Raw genomic sequence first — 24,922 nt, 5'->3', positions numbered from 1 at the left:
ACCCTTATGGATTTGACATGACACTTGAGCATGTCTATTTGAATAGATCAATGTACAGCAAGATATGTGATCATTTACATACAGTTTTGTGCCTGAGGATGAGATTAGAGCTTTCTCATATAGAACCCTCTAGTTAGTAATTCTCTGATCGGCATATATTTAAACTACAGCAAAGTCGATATGGCTCTGTTTAGATTTTGAAGCAGTATGCAAATGTTGTATGAACTGCTAATAAGATAGTTCCTCTTGACCATCAACAACTGGTGGGAAGTGACAATGAAGATGAGAACTAGCCAAAAGTCTGAGCAGATTCTCTCTTCGAGCGAACCGATAACGTCTGCAGGACGAAGGAAGGGGGGGGAGGGGTGATGTGCATCCTGATATTGTGCATATTGCCCAAGACCCTTGCTTTGCGAAAGAGGGGTCCATTATTGTTGATCACAAAATTACCTAACCTTGTGGAAAGCATTATATATAACTTAATGAACTATTTCCAATTCAATTGGTTCTCAATTTGTATATAGTTGTGATACTTATCTGGAAAAGGTAGCTAAACTAAGTGACCAGGTGGAAACTATAAGAAAATATGACTATTATAGTAGCCTCGTTGTTTTTGCCGTTTCAACCTCAGTTCGAGGTGAATGCTGACCAAGAACAGACAGCTGAGTTGGTTGATTCCAAATTGGTCAAAATATCCGGTGAACAAGAGGCTCATGCTAATAAGAATTTACCAGATGTGAGAGTACAAGAGACAGATGCATATGCTACTGCAGCAACTCAGCCGTTTCTAAATAGTAGAACACCGCTTGCGTTGAGTTCGGCTGCTTCCCAATTGAATGTTAAGCAGGGTCCATTATCCTCAGAGCAATTTTTGGAGAACTTAACAGCAAATGCCACAACGGCTGGCACTCCAGTTAACCCAAACTTGGGTGTTCATGGGCATGCATCCGCAGAGGATTTCTTCACTACGAACAATTCAACTGCCATAAACAACAATGCGTCTTCTCCTCCATTTTCTGTCTCTTCAATAGCACCGGAAATCAATGCTAATGTTGACGGAACTGATACAATGGATGTTACCGCTGATTTGTTAGATAATGTCAATAAGTCTTTGCTGTTACACTCTGTTCTAAACAGTGGACAGGGAGTCTCTAGCCCTAATGCGGTAGAAGGTCATACGGCGACGCATTTAACTAACCCAAACACTACTGTTATTACCCCTAAATCTAGAGCAGTTCCAGAGAGCAATCCTGGTGTAGTTAACTTTGATAATTATAAGGAAAGACGTGATAGTCAATCGAACTCAGCATTCCCTTCGATGAAAAGGGTTGCTTCAGGCTCACATGGACCCTCTCACTTAAAATATTCTCAGAATGCTATAGATGCTGCTCTAGAATCTGATGTTATCGATGATGCTGATGACAGACAGAACTCAGAAGCCGAGTCTGATTATGAAACTGACAGAAAAGTTCATTATAATGTTCCAGGCTTTGGTGGATATTCTTCAACTTCTAAAAGATTAAAAAACTCACTAGAAATTTTTAGCAGAGTGCCTTGGAAGATAGTTCCTTCTAGAAAGGGTAATGGTGCATTGAAAAACGCCATTAATACATCAATTTTAGAAAAGGATATCAAGGATGGCGTTAAATGGGTTGGTACGTTGGGTATTCCTACTGATGAGATTCCTGTTGAGACAACGAAAAAAATCGTGAAGGATCTTAATGAAAACTACCAATCTTCGGCTGTTATTGCTGATGATGTAACTTTTAAAGGTGCATATAAAAACTTTTGTAAGCAAATCTTATGGCCTACACTTCATTATCAAATTCCAGATAATCCAAATTCTAAAGCTTTTGAAGATCATTCTTGGAATTACTTCCAAAGGCTTAACCAGTACTTTGCTGAAAAAATTGTTTCGATTTATGAAGATGGTGATATTGTATGGGTTCATGACTACCATTTAATGTTAGTTCCAGGTATGGTGCGTCAAAAACTTCCGAATGCAAAGATAGGATTCTTTCTACATGTATCTTTCCCTAGTAGTGAAGTGTTCAGATGCTTCGCACAAAGAGAGAACATGTTAGAAGGTATTTTGGGTGCCAACTTCGTTGGGTTCCAGACTGCTGAGTACGCAAGACATTTCTTGACAACAGCAAACTTGCTATTGACAGCCGATGTATCTGGTGATCATTTAAGATACAAGGGTAAGGTCGTCTCAGTAAAATCGACACCGATTGGTATAGATGCCTTTGATTTAGCAAATCAGTTACTGACTGACCCTGTTACAAAATGGAGGCAATTGATAAGACAAAGATGGGCTGGTAAGAAACTTATTGTTTGCCGTGATCAATTTGATAAGATTAGAGGACTTCATAAGAAGCTTTTAGCTTATGAAAGATTTCTGAGAGAGAATCCAGATTATATTGAGAAAGTAGTTTTGATTCAAATTTGTATTGGAAAAAGTTCTGATCCTGAACTTGAGCGTAAAGTGATGGTGGTGGTTGACAGAATCAATTCTCTTTCTATCAGCATCAGTGTTTCACAGCCTGTGGTCTTTTTACATCAAGATCTGGACTTTGCCCAATACCTAGCTCTAAGCTCAGAAGCGGATCTGTTTTTGATAAACACATTTAGGGAAGGTATGAATTTAACTTGTCATGAATTTATTGTTTGTTCAAGAGAAAAGAATTCACCACTTCTGATCTCGGAATTTACTGGTAGTGCTGAACTATTGAAGGATGGTGCCATCTTAATTAATCCATGGGATACAAGACATCTAGCTAAATGCATTAAGATGGGTCTTGAGATGCCATTGGATGAAAGGAAAAGAAGATGGAAGATTATGATGAAATCGTTGATTAACAATGACTCAACGAATTGGATTATGTCGAATCTACAAGCTATTGAACATTGTTGGGAATTCAGTAAAGAGAGCTCTACGTTGTTCAGTCTGTCTTCAGAGGAGTTGGCAAGTGAATACCAATCTGCATCGAATAAATTATTCATCTTGAAAATCTCGGAGCCTCCAAGCCCTAGAATGTTAGCAATCTTAAGGGAACTGAGTTCAAGGTGTACTGTTTATATTATGAATACCTTTTCCAAGACAACTCTTGAAAACCTTTACGGTCGTGTTGGTAATTTGGGTCTTATTGCTGAAGGCGGTGCTTATGTAAGGTTGAATGGAACATGGTACAGCATTGTGGATCATGTTGACTGGCTTGAGGAAGTCACTAAGATTTTGGATACCAAGATTGAAAGATTGCCTGGCTCGTACTATAAACTAGCAGACTCTATGGTCAGATTTCACACTGAAAATGCAGAAGATCAAGACAGAGTTGCCAGTGTTATCGGTGAAGCTATGACACATATTAACACATTATTTGCCGATCGTGGCATTCATGCTTACGTGCATAAGAATATATTGTTTGTGCAGCAAAAGGAATTGTCTTTAGAAACTACAAAGTTTATCCTAAAGTTCCATAATAGTGGTAAAGTATACAATACAGGTCACTCTACTCCAAGTAAACACAACAACGAGATGTCAGCAATGTTTTCTGGTCAAAGCGACACCATTGATTTCATCTGTGTAGCAGGGTCTACGTCTCCAACAATTGAACCGATATTCAAGCTGGTAAAAGATGCCACACTTGCTGGTAATTTAAGATATGGACATACTATTGTATATGGTGATGCTCCATCTACATATGCCAGGGAGCATACGAGTGGTTGGAACGAACTTTTTAATATCTTTCAAGATCTGGCAAAGTCAAATGAAAGACAGTGATTAAAACTATTTGACAAGATTAGTTGGCCAGAAATTTGCCAATTTATTCTACTATACACTCTATTATACAGGCTTCTCTCGTAAGAGTATTCATGATGTGCCACCTAGTGCCCCCTAGGACTTCGAATCCGTATTTGATCTCGAATCCGTGAACTTTACGATTTGATAAAATATATGATATTTTAATGTCCACGCTATACTTGTTTGAGCCTCCGCTGATGTATGCATATATTTTACTCATTTTAAATGTAACGAAACTAAAATATTCATCGGAATATTTATTATTCATATATACTTACTATTCTTATGTATTAACAGTTATTATTATATCTGCTATTTTATTTACTTTCAGAACAAAAAGCTTCCCAAAGACAAATAAATTTATTATTCCATAAGATGGCACATCTATGTCAAATTACTATCAACAAATGTTAAAGCATATTTTTACACTATTTATACTGACAAAAGATAATAAGCCAAGATCTGTGATATTTTGTTCTTACGCTCAAATTTTTTGTAGTGAGCCTATAAGTTGAGATTTTTTAACACCTATTGGTAACAAACACTTAAAGGGCGGTTAGTGTAGTGGTTATCATTCCACCCTTCCAAGGTGGAGACACGGGTTCGATTCTCGTACCGCTCATTTTTTTTGCATTTAATGTTCAATTTCGTGAAATCTTTTTTTTCAATTATGTTTCCCGATTAGGAAAAACGTCAAATTTTCCTGTTTTCTGTTTCAAATAGCCAATTCGACGTACAGCAGTCTTGCGAAAGCGGTATAGTCAACTTAAATTAGTTAATACTTCTAAGGTTTTCAGGGTTTTTATTCATTTCATCTGAACTGTAAGTTGAGGATAATTATAGTGTTTTGTTAACCAGTTTTTCTATTTTCTGTGGAGTAGCAGCAATAACAAACTTGAACACTAAACTTCACATAATTTCGACTAGAATATAATGTCGTCGCCATTTCCACATGATGAAGAGACGAGGGGTGGTCCATCTTCCCAGCCTGCTTCGTCTTTAGGAGGCTTTGGTAGTAGTAGTGGCTTTGATGAGTCTCAGGTTGGTTCGCGCTTACAGTTCCCTAGTTCATCACAACCACATGTTCCTGATTCTGTGGGCAGTAATATACCCGGTATAAGAGATAGTTCAGCGAGAGATTCCTCACAATTCAGTTCACAGAGACCATATGAAAATGAGCCGGAACATGAGGAAAATGAAGACATGCCAATGCAAGGTTGGAGGAAGAGGACATTCAACCATATTAAGAAAGTTGAGGATGTCACAGGTGAAAAGGTAAGGGAGGCTTTTGAACAATTTTTGGATGAATTTACTATTCAATCGTCTGATACAGGTGAATTACAAAAGGTCTATAGAGCACAAATTGAGTTTATGAAGCTATATGATTTAAGCACTTTATATATTGACTACCAGCATTTGTCCATGAGAGAAAACGGTGCTTTAGCTATGGCTATCTCGGAACAATATTACCGTTTTTCTCCATTTTTGATCAAGGGTCTAAAGAGGGTTGTGCGTAAATATGCACCAGAATTACTCCTGACATCAGATTCGGTCAAGATGCAGAATGAGGATGATGATTTGTCTACTATAGATCCCTCAAGCATGCCAAGAGATTCTGAAAACTCTCAGCAGGCGACTAAATCGACCACAACTAATAGTCCTGAACAAACTGAAAGACTTTTCCAAATAAGTTTCTTCAATTTACCTACTGTACATAGAATTAGAGAGATCAGATCAGACAAAATAGGCTCGCTAATGTGTATCTCTGGTACTGTAACAAGGACATCTGAAGTAAGGCCTGAACTCTATAAAGCAAGTTTCACTTGTGATATGTGCCGTGCTATGGTTGATAACGTTGAACAATCTTTCAAATATACTGAACCGACATTTTGTCCAAACCCTGCATGTGAAAATAGAGCGTTTTGGACATTGAACGTATCTAGATCAAAATTCTTGGACTGGCAAAAGGTAAGAATACAAGAAAATACAAATGAGATTCCAAATGGTTCTATGCCGCGTACATTAGATGTTATTTTGAGAGGTGATGCTGTAGATAGAGCAAAACCTGGTGATAAATGCCAATTTACTGGTGTTGAAATTGTGGTACCAGATGTCTCACAATTAATGTTACCTGGTGTTAAACCCAGTTCATCGTTGGACACCAGAGGTATTGCTAGAAGTTCAGAAGGGCTCAACTCAGGTGTTACTGGTCTAAAATCTCTTGGTGTGCGCGATCTTACTTATAAGATCACATTCTTAGGTTCCCATGTTGTTAGTGTAGGTTCTAATATGAATCCAAACGAAAATAGTTCTGCAGAGACTAATCTGCAGTTTATTTCAAAGCTACAAAATAATGATATCTACAGCGATCGTGAGAAAGATCAAGAGATATTTTTAAGTAGTTTAAGCCCTGATGAGATTAATGAACTGCAAGATATGGTTAAGGATGATCATGTTTATGATAAGTTAGTGAGATCAATTGCACCATCTGTGTTCGGTCATGAAGCTATAAAAAAAGGTATATTACTGCAAATGCTAGGTGGTGTTCACAAAACCACTGTTGAAGGTATCAAACTAAGAGGTGACATTAATATTTGTATTGTTGGTGACCCATCTACATCTAAGTCTCAGTTTTTGAAATATGTTTGCCGATTTGCTCCTAGATCAGTGTACACCTCTGGTAAGGCCTCCTCAGCTGCTGGTTTGACTGCAGCTGTGGTTAGAGATGAAGAAGGTGGAGACTACACTATCGAAGCAGGTGCCCTTATGTTGGCTGATAATGGTATTTGTTGTATTGATGAATTTGATAAGATGGATATATCAGATCAAGTTGCTATCCATGAAGCTATGGAACAGCAAACGATTTCTATCGCAAAGGCTGGTATCCATGCCACTTTAAATGCAAGAACTTCTATTTTAGCTGCAGCTAATCCAATCGGTGGTAGATATAATAGGAAAACATCCCTTAGGGCCAACTTGAATATGACGGCACCTATCATGTCAAGATTTGACTTATTTTTCGTTGTATTAGATGATTGTAATGAGAAGATTGATACAGAGCTAGCCTCTCATATTATTGATCTTCACATGAAACAAGATGAAGCAATTACTTCTCCATATTCTGCGGAACAGTTGCAACGTTACATCAAGTATGCAAAGACCTTCAAGCCGGTTATCAACAAAGAAGCTAGAAAATTTCTAGTTGAGAAGTATAAAGCGCTGAGAAAGGATGATGCACAAGGTTACAGTAGATCTAGTTACAGAATTACCGTGAGGCAACTGGAGAGTATGGTCAGATTATCGGAAGCTATTGCTAGAGCTAACTGTTCTGACGAGATCACTCCTGAATTTGTAGCAGAAGCATATGATCTATTGAAGCAGAGTATTATTAGAGTCGATGTCGATGACATTGAGATAGACGAAGACCCTGAAGAGCCTGAAGAGATTGCCACGGATGTTCAAGCTGCAATTGTTCAAGAAAACACTGACCAACAAAAATCAGACAAACAAAAAGTTGTTGTTACATATGAAAAATATGTTACTATGATGAATATGATCGTCAGGAAGATATCGGAAGTAGAAAAGAATGAAGGGGCGGAAATGACAGCGACGGATATCATTGATTGGTACTGTGTACAGAGGGAGAACGATATTTCTTCAGAGGAAGAGTACTACGCTGAAAGAAAGCTTGCATACAAAGTCCTGAAAAGACTCGTGAAAGATAGGATATTAATGGAGATTCATGGTACGAAGGATAATCTCGATGATGACGAAGACCATGATGGCAATGGCAAAATTGTCTATGTCATTCATCCAAACTGTGAAATGTTTGATACAGCACAGGACGCTTGATAAAACGATATCTCATGGGCTTGTTTTAGGATGAAAAATACTATATATGAATTACTGTGAAAACACCGAAGCCTTCAAATCATTTTCTATACATTGTAACATTACTAATATCTGTAAAATATAATAAGTGTAACACTTTATAACCAATGTTTTCACATTTGGGTAAATGCTCCATGGAACCGCTGAAAATACACTGCCAGATAGAAATAGCAGCGACGTACTGCAGCCCCAGACTTGGAATGGTACGTCATGTGATAGTCACGTACTATATTATCTACAATGGGCTGTGGTTTAGACCCGTAACACCAGACACCCAGAAATCCGCATTTTTCTCCAGAATTTCCCGTGGTATTCTCATAATTAATGGGAAGAAGCTGAAGAAGATTCTGACAGATTCATGATGATGCCCCCCCCCCCCCAAGCTCTTCCTGAAAGTGGCAAATTTCCACCGGAATTTGTTGAGGGTTTGCAAATTCCGTAAATTTTGAAATGTTAATGAGAGAGCTGATATTTTCCCGATGGAACCCCTATTCCACGATTTATTCCGCTAATTTCTTTGTTGATCAGTATAGAACAGATCAAGTGGCAATTGCGCGACATAAATTCCGGCGGAATTTTGATTTCTTTGAGTAACTAAGCACTTCAGTTTTTCAGGAGCCCTGGTTAACTGTACAGATGGAAGTGGAGGGAGCAAAAAGTCAGAAAACGGCGTGGGGGGGCAAGGGGATGGTGAAGGGGTAAGTTGGATTAACCTCTGCGCGATATCTCTGTCTCTGTCGAAGACTCCTCGGATCACAAGTTTCGGCTAGTGGCAGAGCAGACACCCGATTCTTGCGCTGTAGCTCCAGTTGAAGGGTCTAAGAGCAGCGGACGTAGCTGGGACTATACTTCTGAGAGACGATTGACGTAGGACTTGGCTCGCCTGTGGATCTCAGGTAAGGGAAGGGAAGGTTGAAAAGGCAGGAGAGTTGTACGTGACTATCTGAGTGTTTTCTCTTTATTTGATTGTCATTTTCTTTTCTGAGCTTCTAATGCAGAAGATGAAGCTTTCTTTGTCATTGTCCCACCCATGACTCAAAGGGAACTGCAATGGAAGGCGTGTAACTCATGGCGTTTGTGAGAGTTCTGCTGGGAAAGCGCATTATCCCACTGCTATTTTGCTTAGATGTCACAGCCAGCTAATGTTGAGAGTAATAGCCGTCTTATGGTGTATTGTGAAATACTATGTAGCATTGATAGTCTTGTCGTTATTTTTCGGTGAAATTGAGTGGAAGAATCAAGTTCTTATGAAATCCGCGCACAATACTTGCTAGAAAACGACATAAAATTCTATTTTCAGTTAAAATAGACTTATACATGTTGTAATAGAATAGGATAGTCTAGAGCGTTTGACCTTTTTTTTTTTATGACTAACAGGTACGGTAGGTGTACGGACCTAAGTCTTTGAAATTATAACTTGGATAGAAAAATTTTTATTCAATAATTCAATATGAGTAACAGTTTATACTGGTCATGCGCAATATTCAATTGATACATAACAATTTTTTCTGTCAAGAATTGAAACTTTATGAATTTTTTTGATATATAAGAGAGTTAATGATTTTGCATTTTAAAATTATTGTTACATATATTAACTTAGTATATAAAAAAAAATATAACAGTACATTAGTTGATACAATACCTTTAATTGGTACCTAGCTGATTGAAATCTACACTTTTTCTATTAAGTGAAGCTAATAAAAAAAATCAATTTTAAATCAATTTTAAGAATTTAAAAAAGATCAAAAGATGACCGCAAATAATAATCCATACGCGCCAAGTCCAACTGATTACTTGTCCAACGTTAACAGCTTTCAATTAATTGACTCGACGCTGAGAGAAGGTGAGCAATTTGCTAATGCGTTTTTTGATACCGAAAAGAAGATAGAGATTGCAAAGGCTCTGGATGACTTTGGTGTCGACTATATTGAGCTGACATCCCCAGTTGCTTCTGAACAGTCTTACAAAGATTGTAAGGCAATCTGTAATCTAGGGTTGAAGGCAAAAATTCTGACCCACATTCGTTGCCACATGGACGATGCCAAAGTGGCCGTTGAGACTGGTGTTGATGGTGTTGATGTTGTCATCGGTACATCCAAGTTTTTAAGGCAATACTCTCATGGTAAGGACATGAACTATATTGCCAAGAGTGCCATTGAGGTTATCGAATTTGTTAAATCCAAAGGCATTGAGATCAGATTTTCTTCTGAAGATAGTTTCAGAAGTGACCTGGTCGATCTGCTGAATATTTACAAGACTGTCGACAAGATCGGTGTCAACAGAGTCGGTATTGCCGACACTGTTGGTTGCGCCAACCCTAGACAAGTTTACGAATTGGTAAGGACTTTGAAATCTGTGGTTTCCTGTGATATTGAGTGCCATTTCCATAATGATACAGGGTGTGCCATTGCAAATGCATACACCGCATTGGAAGGTGGTGCTAAGTTGATAGATGTCAGTGTTCTGGGTATTGGTGAAAGAAATGGTATTACCCCGCTAGGTGGTCTGATGGCCAGAATGATTGTAGCCGCACCAGACTATGTCAAATCCAAGTACAAATTGCATAAGATCAGAGATATCGAAAACCTTGTTGCAGAGGCAGTTGAGGTTAATATCCCTTTCAATAACCCAATTACTGGTTTCTGTGCTTTCACACACAAAGCTGGTATTCACGCTAAAGCCATTCTAGCGAACCCATCCACATATGAAATCCTGGACCCACATGATTTCGGTATGAAGAGATATATACATTTTGCTAACAGGCTTACAGGTTGGAACGCCATCAAGGCGAGAGTTGATCAATTGAACTTGAATTTGACCGATGATCAAATCAAGGAAGTTACCGCCAAGATCAAGAAACTAGGTGATGTCAGACCTCTAAATATTGATGATGTGGATTCTATAATCAAGGACTTCCATGCAGAAATTACTACACCACAACTACGCAGTATTAATGGCCAAGCTAGGACCAGTGCTATTGACCTACAAAGCTTGGACACAGTAGAAGAAAATGAGCCAGCTCAAAAGAAAGCAAGAGTTGATTAAGCATTACGTTCTTACATATTAGAGTATGTTATGTGTATATGTTAATAAACAGTCATCCCAAGTAAAAGAAGAAAATATAAAGAATTTGCATATATTTATCGGCTCTTTATCTTCAGAATGATTGAAAGGTGATACTGTATTATGAATGTAGTATTAGCAAATATTTATAGCTGGTACACATGAGGCATATTGACAAGGTCATGTGATTATGTTTGCTCATCTTTACAGCTACTCTTCTTTAAAAGCTTAGGGTTGACTGGTATCTCTAGTCTCGAAGTTCTCACTCGAGGTTATTCAGAAACCCTAAAAAATTGTACAACAGAATCCAGAAAAGAAATCGATCTGTTCCCCGGTTGAAGAAAAGATCAAGCCCTAAAAAAAGAAAATGCTTCGAAGTCATTGGTTGATTCAGTAGTAAAATCAGTTGTGCTACTGCGTTTCTTCTCACGCACCAAATGACACCTATTTTTGTGGGGGGATAGTAGTGGAGAAGTAGGGTTCAAGGAGAATCATAAAAAACCTGACACATGGCTTCTAACCCTAAAAATAGAATAAGCTAGATAATGTGCCCTTGATGTTCGTCGCCTAGCCATATATTAGGGCTTCTACAAGTTAATACCACCATATGTTAAACCATTCTTGGAAATTTGGATTAACTATACAAATATATAAACTTGAAACAAAAGCCATAATATAAGCTCTTGCATCTGCTCATTCATGACTATTTAGTATGGCTAAACCTTGAAGGTGGTTTATTGACACTCACCTCTCTGTCTGTGCAGAAACCACAGTGAAAGTTAGGGTATAAATTAATATTTTTGGACGAACCTATTGCACTGGAGTGTTTTGGGTCAGTAACTAGAATACCCTAATTTCTAAAGTGTTCTCTATCATTACCTCTTTCTTCTGGGAATGGAGCCCGATGTAAGCGTAGGTCAGTCCAAAAACACAAAGAAATCTGGGAATTCTACGGCCCTTTATGGCAGTTTCAGTGCTGGCATTGGATACCACATCATGCCTTGGAGCCATCTAATATATAATATATGCTAACTTCCCTTTTCCATGTTTATGACAAGTAAATCAAGTATCGTATCTTCATATTTCTTACCCGCTTTTTTATTTTGAGAGCTCTGTATTTAATGCTCTTTTACTTTACATAGTTTTGTATAACTTTTTATAAGTACTTCTTGATAAGTTATACTAACAAGACAGCACAAGTTTACAAACAAACAAACAGATTATTATGCTACGTTTAAACGCTATAAATACTTTGAAGCAAAGCAAGAGTGTCACTCCAGCTTGCCAAACAGCAATGAGAAGATATTCCAACATTCCACCACCAGTAGGAGGGTTCAGTAGTACTGGCCAAAGCGACACTTTCAACAAAAGGGAGAAGGCTGCGGAAGACTATTTCATTAAACAACATGAGAAGGAACAGTTGAAGAACTTAAGGGAACAACTGAAGCACCACAAGGAGCAATTACAGGATTTGGAAGAAAAGATAGAGAAGATTACCAAGAACTAAAATCCTAGACACGAATGCATGAAACAGGTTTCTTTACTACAATTCCAAACTGGAAAATGCTTATAGCTAATAGTCTTCTTCCTATTATTTTCATTTATCATTTGAGTGTCCAAAGGAAAATGAAAAACTAATATCCACTTTTATTACTTTTTATTAAATATTCCAATTATTCTTAAAATTCATTTTACACTATTCTATTCAAAAAGCAAAAAGAATAAAATATGTCATTATTATTGATAGTATTACTTATTGAATTTTTCTTCTTTTTCACAAATTGACTAAAGTCATTATATGACTTGCACATTTAGTAAATGGACAACAGTATTGCTTAGCAATAATCAAGTTATTGACTCCGTTGTTCTGTTATCCTGCTTGCAATTGATTCAGTTGTATGGAAATTGTTTTGTTTCCTCACTAGAGTTTATTCCATATACTTACATATTAGCCAAGGCTACCAGATATAACAATAAAATAAAGGCAACAATATTCTTTTGCGTCTGATTTCAAGATGATTCATTTCTATAATTCTTATGTATACGCTACATAATCTAACAATGTACGTCAGTCGCAATTCTTGTTTGTCAGTTCCTCCAATATACAATGCCTTCAGAGCTCGACAACCAAAACATAAAAAAACCTCAGACACAATGAACAACGTTCACTATAGTAAAGATAACATCAAATACATGTGATATATTTGTGACTTGCAAAATATTTAGAAGTTAGCAATTCATTGTTGTAACACCCAGACATTTTTTAAACTTTCTCAAACTTAGAAGCAAAATTTCAGAAATGCAATTATTTCCTGTTTAGGAAATTTAAACGTAAATTCATATAAATATAATAGTACACGAAACATCATGCCTATAATCGTGTTGTATTACTATTTATAACTCATCTTTTTTTTTTCAAAAAGTTTCAACTTGCTCGATGGCAGTATGTGGGTCAGATTATTCACTGAATCTCTACATTGACGCCATTCCAATACCATAATACTGGTTCAGTGGTGCATACGCCTATCGCATATTATTACCAGTAATTAAGCAGTTCCTTGTCAAAAAAGTTTTTGCATATTAGTAGTTCATACAAATTTTTACATTTGTTTTTTTTTCTTGTAGTTTCATTGTACAGAACCATATACACCAACATAAGAAGAAATGTCTGACGCTGCTATCTCTTACGCTGCCTTCATCCTAGCTGACGCTGGTTTGGAAATCACTTCTGAAAACTTGCAAACCTTGACCAAGGCTGCCGGTGCCAACGTTGACAACGTATGTTAATCGATTAAAGTCTATTTAGGACATCAAAGCCTCAACGTCCTTTCCGTGATCAATTGGTTATAGAATTCATTTTTACTAACAATCTATTCATTTCCTCCAACTTATTAATTGCTCTACTTTGAAGCTTTGCCCCGTTTTTGTGTTTAAATCTCTGTGAATGCTATTTAGGACGGTATTGAGAATATTTTTTTCTGACTAAATCCTTCATATTAAGTGCCTGGTTGATATTTATAATCTGAAAAAGGAATACCATGGCAGCTATATTAATTTAACCAACTATGGAATCGAGACTGTATGTCCAATATTGTAATAATATTGTTTTGAAAATTTGAAAATTAGAAACTATGATCTTTAATAAATGCTCTTTGGGGCGACGAAAGAATAATAACAGAAACGCTAGTACTGAGCTAGATATCGACATTATAGGGAATAAACACAAAACGCCAACGGTTGTTATGGGTGATGCAATAAATTATTGTAAGGGGGAGAACTATATATGTTTAGGTCTGGGCTGATGTTTACGCTAAGGCTTTGGAAGGTAAGGACTTGAAGGAAATCCTATCTGGTTTCCACACTGCTGGTCCAGCTGTCGGTGGTGCTGCTGCCGCTGGTGGTGCTGCTGCCGCCTCTGGTGAAGCTGCTGCTGAAGAAAAGGCCGAAGAAGAAGCTGAAGAATCCGATGACGACATGGGTTTCGGTTTGTTCGACTAAGCGCACAGAAAGTCTTATATTACAAACTTTTTTACGCAATTCACAAGCAAATGTACAAATTCTATCTTCATAGTTCATAAAGCTTTTTTTATATTAATATAAAAGAATTATAAAAAATTATCAAAAAAATTTACTTTGGTTACGGTAGAATATACAAATTACAGAAATGTTTCCTATTCATATAATGAATTAACTCATTTCTATTATTTAATTAGTATTCGCAATCGGCTCTAACTTATGGTAGTAGATATATATGATTATCGTTTACTACGAGTGATCTCTTTAATCTCCGATGAGCTTGACAATCTTTACCTTTAAAAGTAAATTAAAGCTTGAATCGCAATAATAGGTCCAAACTTATGATTAGTGAGTACTCAAAGCAAATATTTAGTTTACTAGCTATGGTGGTATTGTTGACATTGCATATAAATTAAACAGCATAATAATTTGTTCTCTGATAAAGAAGAGTCAACATTTGGCATTTTTTCCGAAGACTTAATCATTTTGCATTGCATTCACAAATAGCAAAGAGTATATATCTCCTATTTCAATCACTCAAGTCAGCGCACATACATATCTGATACAAAAGGAATGGTACGAATATCGAGTGCTGCATCATACTTCATGCCGCTACTGTGCTCCAAGAAGCCTTCGGTGGTCGTATCTGCAGTTTTTGTGGTAACCTTAATATATTCGTTAGCATATCTATCATCCACAATTCTTCCGAATGCGTACGATGACCCTAATATGTTTGCTCCTAATAGTCAGGACTATTTTAGGACATTTTTATTAGGGTTTTTCTCTCCTTGTCTACTTTATTTGACAAGATCATTTTTACTATCGGTTAATCCAAATCAACGTTTTATAAACTTGATACTTGACTTTCCTATAAATGACAGCTTTCTCTTACTGATTATAATAGGTCTGGCATACCCTCAGATCCAAGATGGCCACGGAATACATACTAAAAACGATGGAGATGATGCATCTGCGGTGCAGTGGCATATTATTCCAAAACAATCTTATATTTTTGGAATATCATGGTCCTTAAGTGAATTTATTATATGTGCTATTAGCAATCTTTTTGAGTTTCAAGAAGTATCGATTGCGGGACAATTGAATTCAAAAGAAGATTCAGAAATAGATGTACTTAATAGAAAGAATTCCTTGAATAGGGAAAACATCACTCTATCAAAATGTATTGGTGTCAGAAGAAAGTCATCTACCATTTCAAACAACGTTTATACTAATGATGCCGATCCTGAGGTATCCACTTCAAAATATGGTACTCTCACTTACATGGATTATACGAGTTGGGATAAATTCAGAAAATCAAACTTCAATAGCGACGAGTATGGTCGTGAAGCGAACAAAAACATCACCACAGACAAAACAGGACGTGATCCTTTGATAATTATAAATCCGAAGGACAACTCCTTGAGAATCACCTCCTTGAATAGAGAAGGTAACCATCTGGAGTTCGAAGAAAGTGAACCAATATTTAAAGACAAGAGGGGATTTACTTGGGTCCGGTGGAAAGAAGATAATTACTTGGAAAATCAAGGTAATATGCTAGATAGTGATACAACCTCGATTAGGCATGCTAACGTAATAGAAAGACTTACATCGAACGGAGGGCAAAAATCCTATTTTACATTGAAGGGATATGGCCATTTAGGTAAGAATTTCTTTATCATGTCGGTAGTTATTTTTAGCAACATTTGGATGACCATTGGCCAGTCATTGCTAATGTCAATATATTTCATTTATGTCAGAGGGCATGAGAAATTATTCTCTGACACAGTAATATTTTTTGGCAGTAAAGATATTACATATTTCCTGCTAGTCGTATTCATACCATTTGTTTCAATGAATTTTTTAATCAATACCTATATCTACCTTCAGGACACACTTGTTGAATGGTTTATCGACCCGTACTTTAATATGAATGGAGGTATTGGTGCTTCCTTAAATAACCAATATCCCTATTATCCAATTGTTGAAAACTCATTACTTTTTCCCAACAAAAAAAGAGTGAGTACAGCAAACTCAAAGCCAACGAGACAAGACTTAACTTCCTCATACGATTCGGCATTGTTAATGGAAAGTGCAATGCTCTACGGTAGCCATAATAACGCCGATGACTACGATGCAAATGATCCCAAACCTTTAAAGCTTGCCAAAAGAATGATAATAAAATGGAAAGAGATATCAGCGTCTGACCAATTTGTCTTGTCTGCAATGTTTATATGGGGACTATCTGTATTTGTGTGTGGCCTTTTTGCTACGATCCCATCGTTTAATATCCCTTCAAGATAAAATAACGCTGGTTATAACGTTTGGGTATTCTCATTTTCTTTTGTGCTTGAGTTTAGGCTGGGTATGTTTCCAACTATATACCGTATGACCTAGAAAAGAGAAACTAAGATGGATCTGATAAGGCTTTTATCTTCTCCCAAACATTTCATTTGTCTGTAATTGAGGCTGTATCGTCCCAATAATCAACAAACTGAGAGAAGACCCCCATGTTTAGTACCAGATCAGAAGGAAAATATAAAGACATAAAATGTGTTTTGATATACGTGTATTGTTGATCGGCCACGAACACCATAAATATTCTAACACTGTCGGCATAATTATTTACCCTCAGCACCCCATACAGAGCACCTGAAAAGCATAAAAAGTCAACAAATGCTTTCATTCGCACAGATCATAAAGCTGGAGATATTTTTACTATAATTTCCATCATGCCATATGCATGATTCACTGTCAATTGCATGTAATTTTGACATTTTGCTTCAATTGCGGATTTTTGATCTGGTCTCTACCCTTTAATTCAAAATACTGCACAGAAGGCACCGTAGGTTTCAAAAGATCTCGTGAAAATAACTAGCTACTGCTGGCGACGTATTTTATGATGTTTTGAACTAGCCAGGTCATCAACTAATAAGCTGTATGCTATGAATGATAACAGCACGACTACATAATATCTGCTGGTACTATAGCTAAATTGAGCCTGCGAAATTTATTTCAAACTAGGACAGTTGGTGTTTAATAGTGGAGATTTCAAATGCTTGTGCTAGCTTAGAATATTTTTTGATCTAGAATTGACCAAGTCATCTCTTCTGTTTTCTTTATGCAATGCAATTATCGCAAGACACACTAATGAAAACGTTGATCGGAGAGACAACTTGACAAATTATTTCTGAGGTCCATTTGTCTAATAGGCTTGAGGATGATATCGATTTATTTTGAAAATGGGACTGAGATGGACCCTGGCTAAAATGTGGCTCAATATATATAAGTAATAGTTTTCTCTACCCAAAATTGTCTCAATCATAACTCTAGAAGCAAAATTAATGAGCATATCTTGATCCCTGGGTTATGGCTTAATGAAAAGCGCGTAAAATTAACATTTTACAATTGAATATCATCATACTCTTTCAAATCGGGAAATTAGGGTGATACCAGAGGACTTTAGTAAAAACCATTAAACATTCTTTTGTAAAGAGAGAGAAAATAGTTGCAAGTCATTTTTCATTGGAACGATTATTGGCAAGATGTTTGAGACGCCCCCGTACTGCGGTCTTAATCCCGTGGAATATGAAATACTTGTGCGATTTCTTAAAAGGAATGTCACATATGAGATGCTCACCTTTCTGATATCTAAAACGAATTCAATGATTAAAATAAAAAAGACTAATAGCCCCAAACCTGTGGAATTGAGTCTATTTGTTGAGGAATTAGTCGCATCATCTAAAGTCCAAGCTTCTACATTAATGGCAACAGCTGTATATTTGGATAGATTGAGCAGAATAATCCCCTCTAACGTATGTGGCATTGAAACTACAAAGCATAGAATGTTTCTAGGATGCTTAATCTTATCATCCAAATCTTTGGATGACTCATCACTTTTCAATAAACATTGGACAAAATACTGTAATGGACTACTTACGTTGAAGGAGGTCAATTCAATAGAGCGTGAGCTGTTATCGTACTTTAATTGGGATATCAACATTCAGATTGAGGAATTATACAATACTTTAGAACCTATTTTGAAACCAATTAGAGAAGAAATGGTTACAAGAAGATATACACTGTACTTACCAACGCCTTCGTCTTCTCCAGGTAAAATTGATGGGCGTATTAAGCTAAGCTCTCACCCAGTGCTTCAAAAACAAATTGCAGAAGAAATATCGACCTATCTTGACGATGCATCCCCAGTGTCCAGTATTAGTACCTTTTATGACTCTGAGTCACCTACATCAATGCAATCAGGGCATAACGGTCGACTATATCTGTGCGATAATTGCTCTACTCCAGCGCTCGGAAACAGTACAGTTAGTTCGGAATATGTATTAGATAGTTCGAATCAAAGAAAAAGAGGCCATTCAAGTGATTTGAAATCCACTAAGTCTGAAGAGGAAGAAAGCAATCTAGAATATTTGTTCAAACGTGACAAAAAATTGGTAAGGTGGAATAATCGATGGTCAATGGTTTTTTGAATGTACTATAATCTAAGTACTTAAAATTTTTGAACTTAAACACTAACGATTTTTACCAATTCGCAGCGACTGATAAGTTGATAACTTTATCAATTAAAAAGTATACTTTTTTCATATTCATTATCAAAGTGGTTATGTGCATATTTTCTTTAACTTAGAAGCATACTATAATGCACATTGTAACAACTAAACTAAGTGATACCTCGTGTTTCCATTCAATTTGAAATAGTCTTTTCTACAGATGTCATTTTAAATAAAATCAAAATAATTTCAGTTTTATCATATCATTATGCAACTATATTAATGTAGCTGTCTTGTTAAAATACCAATTAATTCGATAGAACAATGACATAAGATAAATAAGCACTTTTTATAGCAAACATAATGCATGACTCACTTTTGCAAAGGTTAACTTGCTGACTTTTTTTAAGGACAAAGCTTGCTGTATAAATCAAGAATCTTTACAACAACAAAATCTTATAAGTAATATAAATGTTCTACAATCTAGTCGGGAAAGATACTCAATACACATCAAAGACTGCAGAGGTAGAGAATTCTGAACATAACCGACCATTATATAGCACCCGATAATATAATGTTACACGTGTAATAATTCCACATCTCGATGATGATGACAATCAAGTCACTGCCGATCCACAGTCATCCGATATATCAGCAAATTGCGTTCTTCTATATTGCTACTACTATATGTGCATCACACTGCTAATTTTGTCAAAGTAGCATAGATATCTACAGGTTGCAGAGCCATCAGAGTAAGCTAATTCCTCAAACTTCTAGCGCAAGACATGATGTTAAAGTGTGGCAGGCAGTACAGGATTGTTTCGAAGAATGCCAGCAGAGTGCTGAATAGCACTGCCGTTAGTGGCAGAAACAGATTGGGACTTTACATGCAGCCATTGTTGACCATGGCAGCTTATACTCGAACATACTCTTCGAAACTACCACCACGTTTAACAGCAGAGACATACCCAGAAGTGAAAAGAGATGGCAGGTTTAAGTCTTTGGCTAAAGATGATATTGACTATTTTAAATCTATCCTGTCTGAAACCGAGTTATTAGAAGGAAATGATAGTAATGACTCATTGGCAGCTTACAATGAAGATTGGATGAGGAAATACAAAGGTCAAAGTAAGTTATTGTTGAAACCAAAAACTGTGGAACAAGTCTCAAAGATTATCAAATACTGTAATGATAATCGACTTGCTGTAGTTCCTCAAGGTGGTAATACCGGCCTTGTTGGTGGATCTATCCCTGTTTTTGATGAAATAATTTTATCTCTCGCTAACTTGAACAAAATAAGAGAATTTGATCCAGTAAGTGGAATTTTTAAATGTGACGCCGGTGTTATCCTAGAAGCTGCAAATGAGTATTTGGAGAAGAATGGTTACATCTTCCCTCTGGATTTGGGTGCTAAGGGTTCCTGTCATGTTGGAGGTGTGGTAGCTACAAATGCTGGAGGTTTAAGATTACTGCGCTATGGTTCATTACATGGATCTGTTCTAGGTTTGGAAGTTGTTCTACCAAATGGGAAGATTGTAAATAGTATGCATTCCCTAAGAAAAGACAACACTGGTTATGATATAAAACAATTATTTATTGGTTCAGAGGGTACGATTGGTATTATTACAGGGGTTTCCATTTTAGCACCTCCAAAGCCAAAGTTCACTAACGTCTGTTTCTTATCACTTGAAGATTACGAATCCGTCCAAAAAGTATTTGTGAAAGCAAGGCAAGAGCTGTCAGAGATTATATCTGCTTATGAATTTATGGACAATAAGTCTTTGAGCTTAACTAAAGATCATTTGGAAGGCGTACCTTTCCCACTGGAAGATGAACATCCTTTTTATGTTTTGATCGAAACTTCTGGATCAAACAAAGAGCATGATGATGCAAAACTTGAAGCTTTCTTAGAGTTAGCAATGGAGGAAGGTTTAGTGACTGACGGTGTTGTGGCACAAGATGAAACAGAGCTAGCTAATCTATGGCAATGGAGAGAGATGATTCCTGAATCAAGTCAATCCAATGGTGGTGTATATAAATATGATGTTTCTTTACCATTGAAGAGTATGTACTCTCTAGTTGAGGCTGTAAATGACAGATTAACTCAGCATGGTCTCCTAGGTGAAGCACCAAAGCCAGTTGTTTCAGCTATTGGATATGGGCATATAGGTGATGGTAACCTTCATTTGAATGTTGCAGTTCGTGAATATACGAAAGAGGTAGAGAAATGCTTAGAACCCTTTGTATATGAGTTCATTCAAAGACACCATGGTTCTGTGAGCGCTGAACATGGGCTGGGTTTCCAGAAGAAGAATTACATTCAGTATTCGAAAACCCCTGAGGAGATTGAGATGATCAAATCTATAAAAAATCAATACGATCCGAACTCCATCTTGAATCCTTACAAGTATATCTGAGAGGTTTCTTGTTAAAATAATATATTCAGTGTTTGACTCCATCAAAACTTTCTCATAACATTTATCATTAGGAATCAAACTACGGTATACGAGTTAAGTATTAGTTATATTTAGTAATCATTATTCATTTATAAGTTACGTGTTACTTGTTAAAAATAGAACGTTCAAATCTACTTCCTCTATGGAACAAAACCTCCGATACGCAAACTTTGAAGTGCGGCTGAACAAATGTGCCTGAATCGAGCTGGACCTAAGGGAGTGCCACCATACCATCTAGTAACAATTACTATAACATTGAAAGCATTAGACCTTTCCAATAAAGTTAGAAGCCGCTGGCCTGCACCAGCTTCACCACAGTCTGAGCTACCTTGCTGAACATTTTTTAGCTGAACCACCTCATCCTGCTTCTTGTTATTCTTTTTTTTGGTTTGCTTCTCATTTCCTTTCAACTCTTCAGTTCCAGTTCGCCAAGCATACATATGCATGTGACTAGCCTTTGCTATATGCTTATCACTTTGAATCATGCCTTGCAATATATCTGGTATGTCCTTCTGGTCTCTCAAAAAGCAGCACCTAGCTTGAAATTTTGATTTCTTATCCGTTACGACATCTGATACATTCCAATCCATATTAATAATTTGCTCCTAATTCAAAATCTGATCTGTATGCTCGTCATTCTCATACACATCCGATTATACTCATTTGATATTGTTGCGATGAGCTTTAATTAATACCATTCTTATAGCCATTCTAGTTCGCCATTGTTCAACCTGAAAATCACCGCGATTTTTTTTCACTCAAGTATTTAAGGGCGAATTAGGATGGCTCGATACCAAAGGTTTAATCATAAGGATTCCAAGATCTCATCAGTACCAACAAAGATATAGGCTACATTCCTGCCCCTCTGTTTTGGAATTTGGTCTGTTTTGTAAGAGTTCTAGGCTAGAGGTATATAGCTGGATCTATTTCTCTGCATTTTGAACCATAGAAACAATAAGGATAACAGTTTTATCTTTTTGTGGAGATTGAATCAATAAGGTGTATTCACATACTAATTCTGTGGAAAACGCAGAGCACATTGAGAGTTGAAATTATTCAGATTAGTAGCGTATTGAGCGCAGCAGATACTTAGTTGAAACGAAAAGAGAGTGTTTGCTCAATATTTCCTAAATATACATATAAGAAGACCTGCTGTTTGAATTAATTCAATTTGGAGATAATAAATGCGCTTGGCCTATTAATGTCCAGAACAATAACACTAGCTGTATCTACCCCCTCTAATAAGAAGGGTAACACGTCCACTTACTGTATATTGGATAATAAGGATGGCAAGTTTACAAGAATACGAAGAAGCTCGAATTTTGGCGATGAAAGCGTAGATAGCAGTGTGCTGGCATTTTGCTACCTGGTTCCAAAGGATAGATCACTATATGGCAACCAAAAACCAAGTCAAAGAGCTGAAAAAACTAACAATCCAGTTGAAGGTGACTGTACTAGTAACATTAACTCTGAAGTCGAAGAAAACGAAACTAATTTTCCTAATTTTGACCTAAAAGATGATTCTGACTATATGCTCATATGCAGGTCTAATGGGATCATTGAGGTTGTTAAGGACTATCGACAAAAAATTTATCAGAATTCCTCTTTATGCCCACAATTCTTATGGAAATGCTTCCCTGATGACATCGACCCAACAGGAGATTTCGACTTTAGCATTGCAAATCTATCATACTTCAAGGGCTTGCTTTATTGTTGCACCACATCTGGAAAAGTATATATATTTATTCTTAATCTTCCAGAAGATTATATTCAGGTTGAAAACCTAATTAGTAACAGTGATAGCAACAAGATCAAAGATATGAAAAATGATGGTAATGGAGGAACAACTGCTGCTCGAAATATATCCCCTGATGAAGACGAATTCTTTAAATTGACTCAATACAGATACTGCGGTAAAACTGATGATATCTGCTATTTTTTAATTCCTATTGATGAAGACACTCGTAATAGTATCTTGGGACAACAAAAATACACAGCCAGCTATAGTGGAGCAATAATGTATAAGTCGTCAGGTTATAATAGACTTGACCAAGGTATTGCAAATTTTCAAATAAACCCACTGGATAGGCTGAGTTTTATTGTATCTGCACAAAGGTCACCGCTTATGATAAGAAAAGTTGTTATGACACGGATATTTGTTATTTTTTTGCGTACCTATTTGAAGAAGAAATTAGAATGCCAATCAAATCAATATTTGCAATCATCCTCATTGATTTTCAATCTGGATAATGACATTGCAAACATGCCACAAATTGATCATCGTTTGTGGAATTCGATTATACAGCTGTCTGGTACAGCTCCATTACAATCAATTATCGTTTGGAAGCAAAAGTTTGGGGGGAGGAAAGATGAAATTGATAAACTATTGCATAACATAGCTGATAATCAAAATGTTGAATTAGCGGAAAATTTAAGTATATCTACTAGGCCACTATCTAGAGGGAATTTGATGGTAAATAGGTCCCAAGACTCCCTGTTCAGACGAATAAATTACATGTCTAGACAGTTGACGGAAAAAAAAGTGGATACGCTCCTGAAATCACTAAAAAAAAACACCTTCCCTATTGATTTTTGTGCTGTTCAATTGCGACAAGAAAGTCAGCAACATATATTTAATGGGTCATATACGTTCAATGATGAGCCGCCATCTGATGTAGAAGATGATGTGATAGTATCCTTCCTTACAGACAAATATAGGAATTTGGACATTTATAGTATCGAAAAGTTTTTGAAATTTCATGTTTTCAGACCAAGGTTGATGAATGAACCCTTGGTGGAAATCAATGTGTACCCAAATCACCAGTACAGTGAATTTAGCAATACAAAGGATTCGAGGGAGAGATTTGATGAAATATTATCACAAGTTTGCTCATTCAAAAAGTTGTTTGTATTAACAGAAAAGATAATTCTAATTATAGGAAGTGGTGGTGTTTTATTATTAGATAGAAGTCTTCTTAAGTATATGAATCACTTAAGCGATAACCCAATTGAATCAATTTGTATCATTAAGATAGATCTGGGCCTACTGAATGATGCTATATTACTGGTTGATCGCTTTGAAACTTGCAAGGATTGTAGTGGTGTACTACTCAATTTCCAGTTAATTACAACAAACCTAAGTGGCGAGATAAACTCTTATAATTGCATGATGAGACCTCATTCAAGAATTGGAAGCTATGAATGCACCGACAGTATTCAGTTAACAAAAGTCGGTAAATTCGTTGATAAATTAATTTTCATAACTGATTTCAAAGAACAAGTATCAAGTCGTAAAAGGTCGCAATCAGATATTGAAATGGGACAGAGTAGGAAGAAACAGAGGTCACTATCTGATAATTTCGTCATATCTTCAATCTAATCATATACTGTTGCATTTCAGCCATTCTCACAATAAACTGCTCGGGTATATTTTTGCTTGAGTAGTCTTAATTATTAATGTAACTTTTTTTATATTCATTATTGTCTGTCTCATAGTGCCTTTATTATACACAAACATCAACAACAATATATGTCTATAGTGATCATCATATACGATATTTCATTAATTTTAAGGTTTTCGAGACAAAGGCCTTCGCGCATGCGCACAGATCATCAAAACTAGCAATAATAGGCTTTTGTACCATCTCATTGCGATCCAATTGAAACGGTAACTATTAATATCG

At 36.5% G+C, this 24,922-nt stretch overlaps 10 protein-coding genes and 1 non-coding gene across 11 annotated transcripts; 10 read left to right on the top strand and 1 right to left on the bottom strand.

Moving 5' to 3' along the window:
* Positions 1–586: 586 nt before the first annotated feature.
* TSL1 (trehalose 6-phosphate synthase/phosphatase complex subunit) lies at positions 587–3,784 on the top strand (the record flags this gene model as incomplete). The annotated part of the gene is made up of 1 exon (XM_447987.1): positions 587–3,784. One exon carries the CDS (start codon positions 587–589, stop codon positions 3,782–3,784), a length of 3,198 nt encoding a protein of 1,065 aa, XP_447987.1.
* Positions 3,785–4,355: 571 nt separating this feature from the next.
* Positions 4,356–4,427, top strand: tG(UCC)2. The gene has a single exon. It is a non-coding gene; the product is annotated as a tRNA-Gly (tRNA).
* Positions 4,428–4,738: 311 nt separating this feature from the next.
* MCM6 (MCM DNA helicase complex subunit MCM6) lies at positions 4,739–7,657 on the top strand (the record flags this gene model as incomplete). Its single annotated transcript, XM_447986.1, has 1 exon — positions 4,739–7,657. One exon carries the CDS (start codon positions 4,739–4,741, stop codon positions 7,655–7,657), a length of 2,919 nt encoding a protein of 972 aa, XP_447986.1.
* A 1,788-nt stretch (positions 7,658–9,445) lies between these two features.
* GVI51_J06259 (uncharacterized protein) lies at positions 9,446–10,741 on the top strand (the record flags this gene model as incomplete). Its single annotated transcript, XM_447985.1, has 1 exon — positions 9,446–10,741. The coding sequence occupies one exon, from the start codon at positions 9,446–9,448 to the stop codon at positions 10,739–10,741; it is 1,296 nt and encodes a 431-aa protein (XP_447985.1).
* Positions 10,742–11,984: 1,243 nt separating this feature from the next.
* On the top strand, positions 11,985–12,266 carry GVI51_J06237 (uncharacterized protein; the record flags this gene model as incomplete). The annotated part of the gene is made up of 1 exon (XM_447984.1): positions 11,985–12,266. One exon carries the CDS (start codon positions 11,985–11,987, stop codon positions 12,264–12,266), a length of 282 nt encoding a protein of 93 aa, XP_447984.1.
* A 1,157-nt stretch (positions 12,267–13,423) lies between these two features.
* RPP1B (ribosomal protein P1 beta) lies at positions 13,424–14,257 on the top strand (the record flags this gene model as incomplete). The annotated part of the gene is made up of 2 exons (XM_002999527.1): positions 13,424–13,537; positions 14,051–14,257. The coding sequence occupies 2 exons, from the start codon at positions 13,424–13,426 to the stop codon at positions 14,255–14,257; spliced, it is 321 nt and encodes a 106-aa protein (XP_002999573.1).
* Positions 14,258–14,848: 591 nt separating this feature from the next.
* AIT1 (Ait1p) lies at positions 14,849–16,576 on the top strand (the record flags this gene model as incomplete). The annotated part of the gene is made up of 1 exon (XM_447983.1): positions 14,849–16,576. One exon carries the CDS (start codon positions 14,849–14,851, stop codon positions 16,574–16,576), a length of 1,728 nt encoding a protein of 575 aa, XP_447983.1.
* Positions 16,577–17,817: 1,241 nt separating this feature from the next.
* GVI51_J06171 (cyclin family protein) lies at positions 17,818–18,762 on the top strand (the record flags this gene model as incomplete). Its single annotated transcript, XM_447982.1, has 1 exon — positions 17,818–18,762. The coding sequence occupies one exon, from the start codon at positions 17,818–17,820 to the stop codon at positions 18,760–18,762; it is 945 nt and encodes a 314-aa protein (XP_447982.1).
* Positions 18,763–19,568: 806 nt separating this feature from the next.
* DLD2 (D-lactate dehydrogenase) lies at positions 19,569–21,200 on the top strand (the record flags this gene model as incomplete). Its single annotated transcript, XM_447981.1, has 1 exon — positions 19,569–21,200. One exon carries the CDS (start codon positions 19,569–19,571, stop codon positions 21,198–21,200), a length of 1,632 nt encoding a protein of 543 aa, XP_447981.1.
* A 179-nt stretch (positions 21,201–21,379) lies between these two features.
* On the bottom strand, positions 21,380–21,829 carry GVI51_J06127 (uncharacterized protein; the record flags this gene model as incomplete). Its single annotated transcript, XM_447980.1, has 1 exon — positions 21,380–21,829. The coding sequence occupies one exon, from the start codon at positions 21,827–21,829 to the stop codon at positions 21,380–21,382; it is 450 nt and encodes a 149-aa protein (XP_447980.1).
* A 611-nt stretch (positions 21,830–22,440) lies between these two features.
* Positions 22,441–24,618, top strand: GID12 (Gid12p; the record flags this gene model as incomplete). Its single annotated transcript, XM_447979.1, has 1 exon — positions 22,441–24,618. The coding sequence occupies one exon, from the start codon at positions 22,441–22,443 to the stop codon at positions 24,616–24,618; it is 2,178 nt and encodes a 725-aa protein (XP_447979.1).
* Between the last annotated feature and the right edge of the window lie 304 nt (positions 24,619–24,922).

The sequence above is a fragment of the Nakaseomyces glabratus genome, chromosome J (genome assembly GCF_010111755.1).
Source record: "Nakaseomyces glabratus chromosome J, complete sequence".
Classification (NCBI taxonomy): domain Eukaryota; kingdom Fungi; phylum Ascomycota; class Saccharomycetes; order Saccharomycetales; family Saccharomycetaceae; genus Nakaseomyces; species Nakaseomyces glabratus.
Note: the sequence above shows the minus strand (reverse complement) of the source record. Positions and strands in the feature narration are given on the sequence as shown.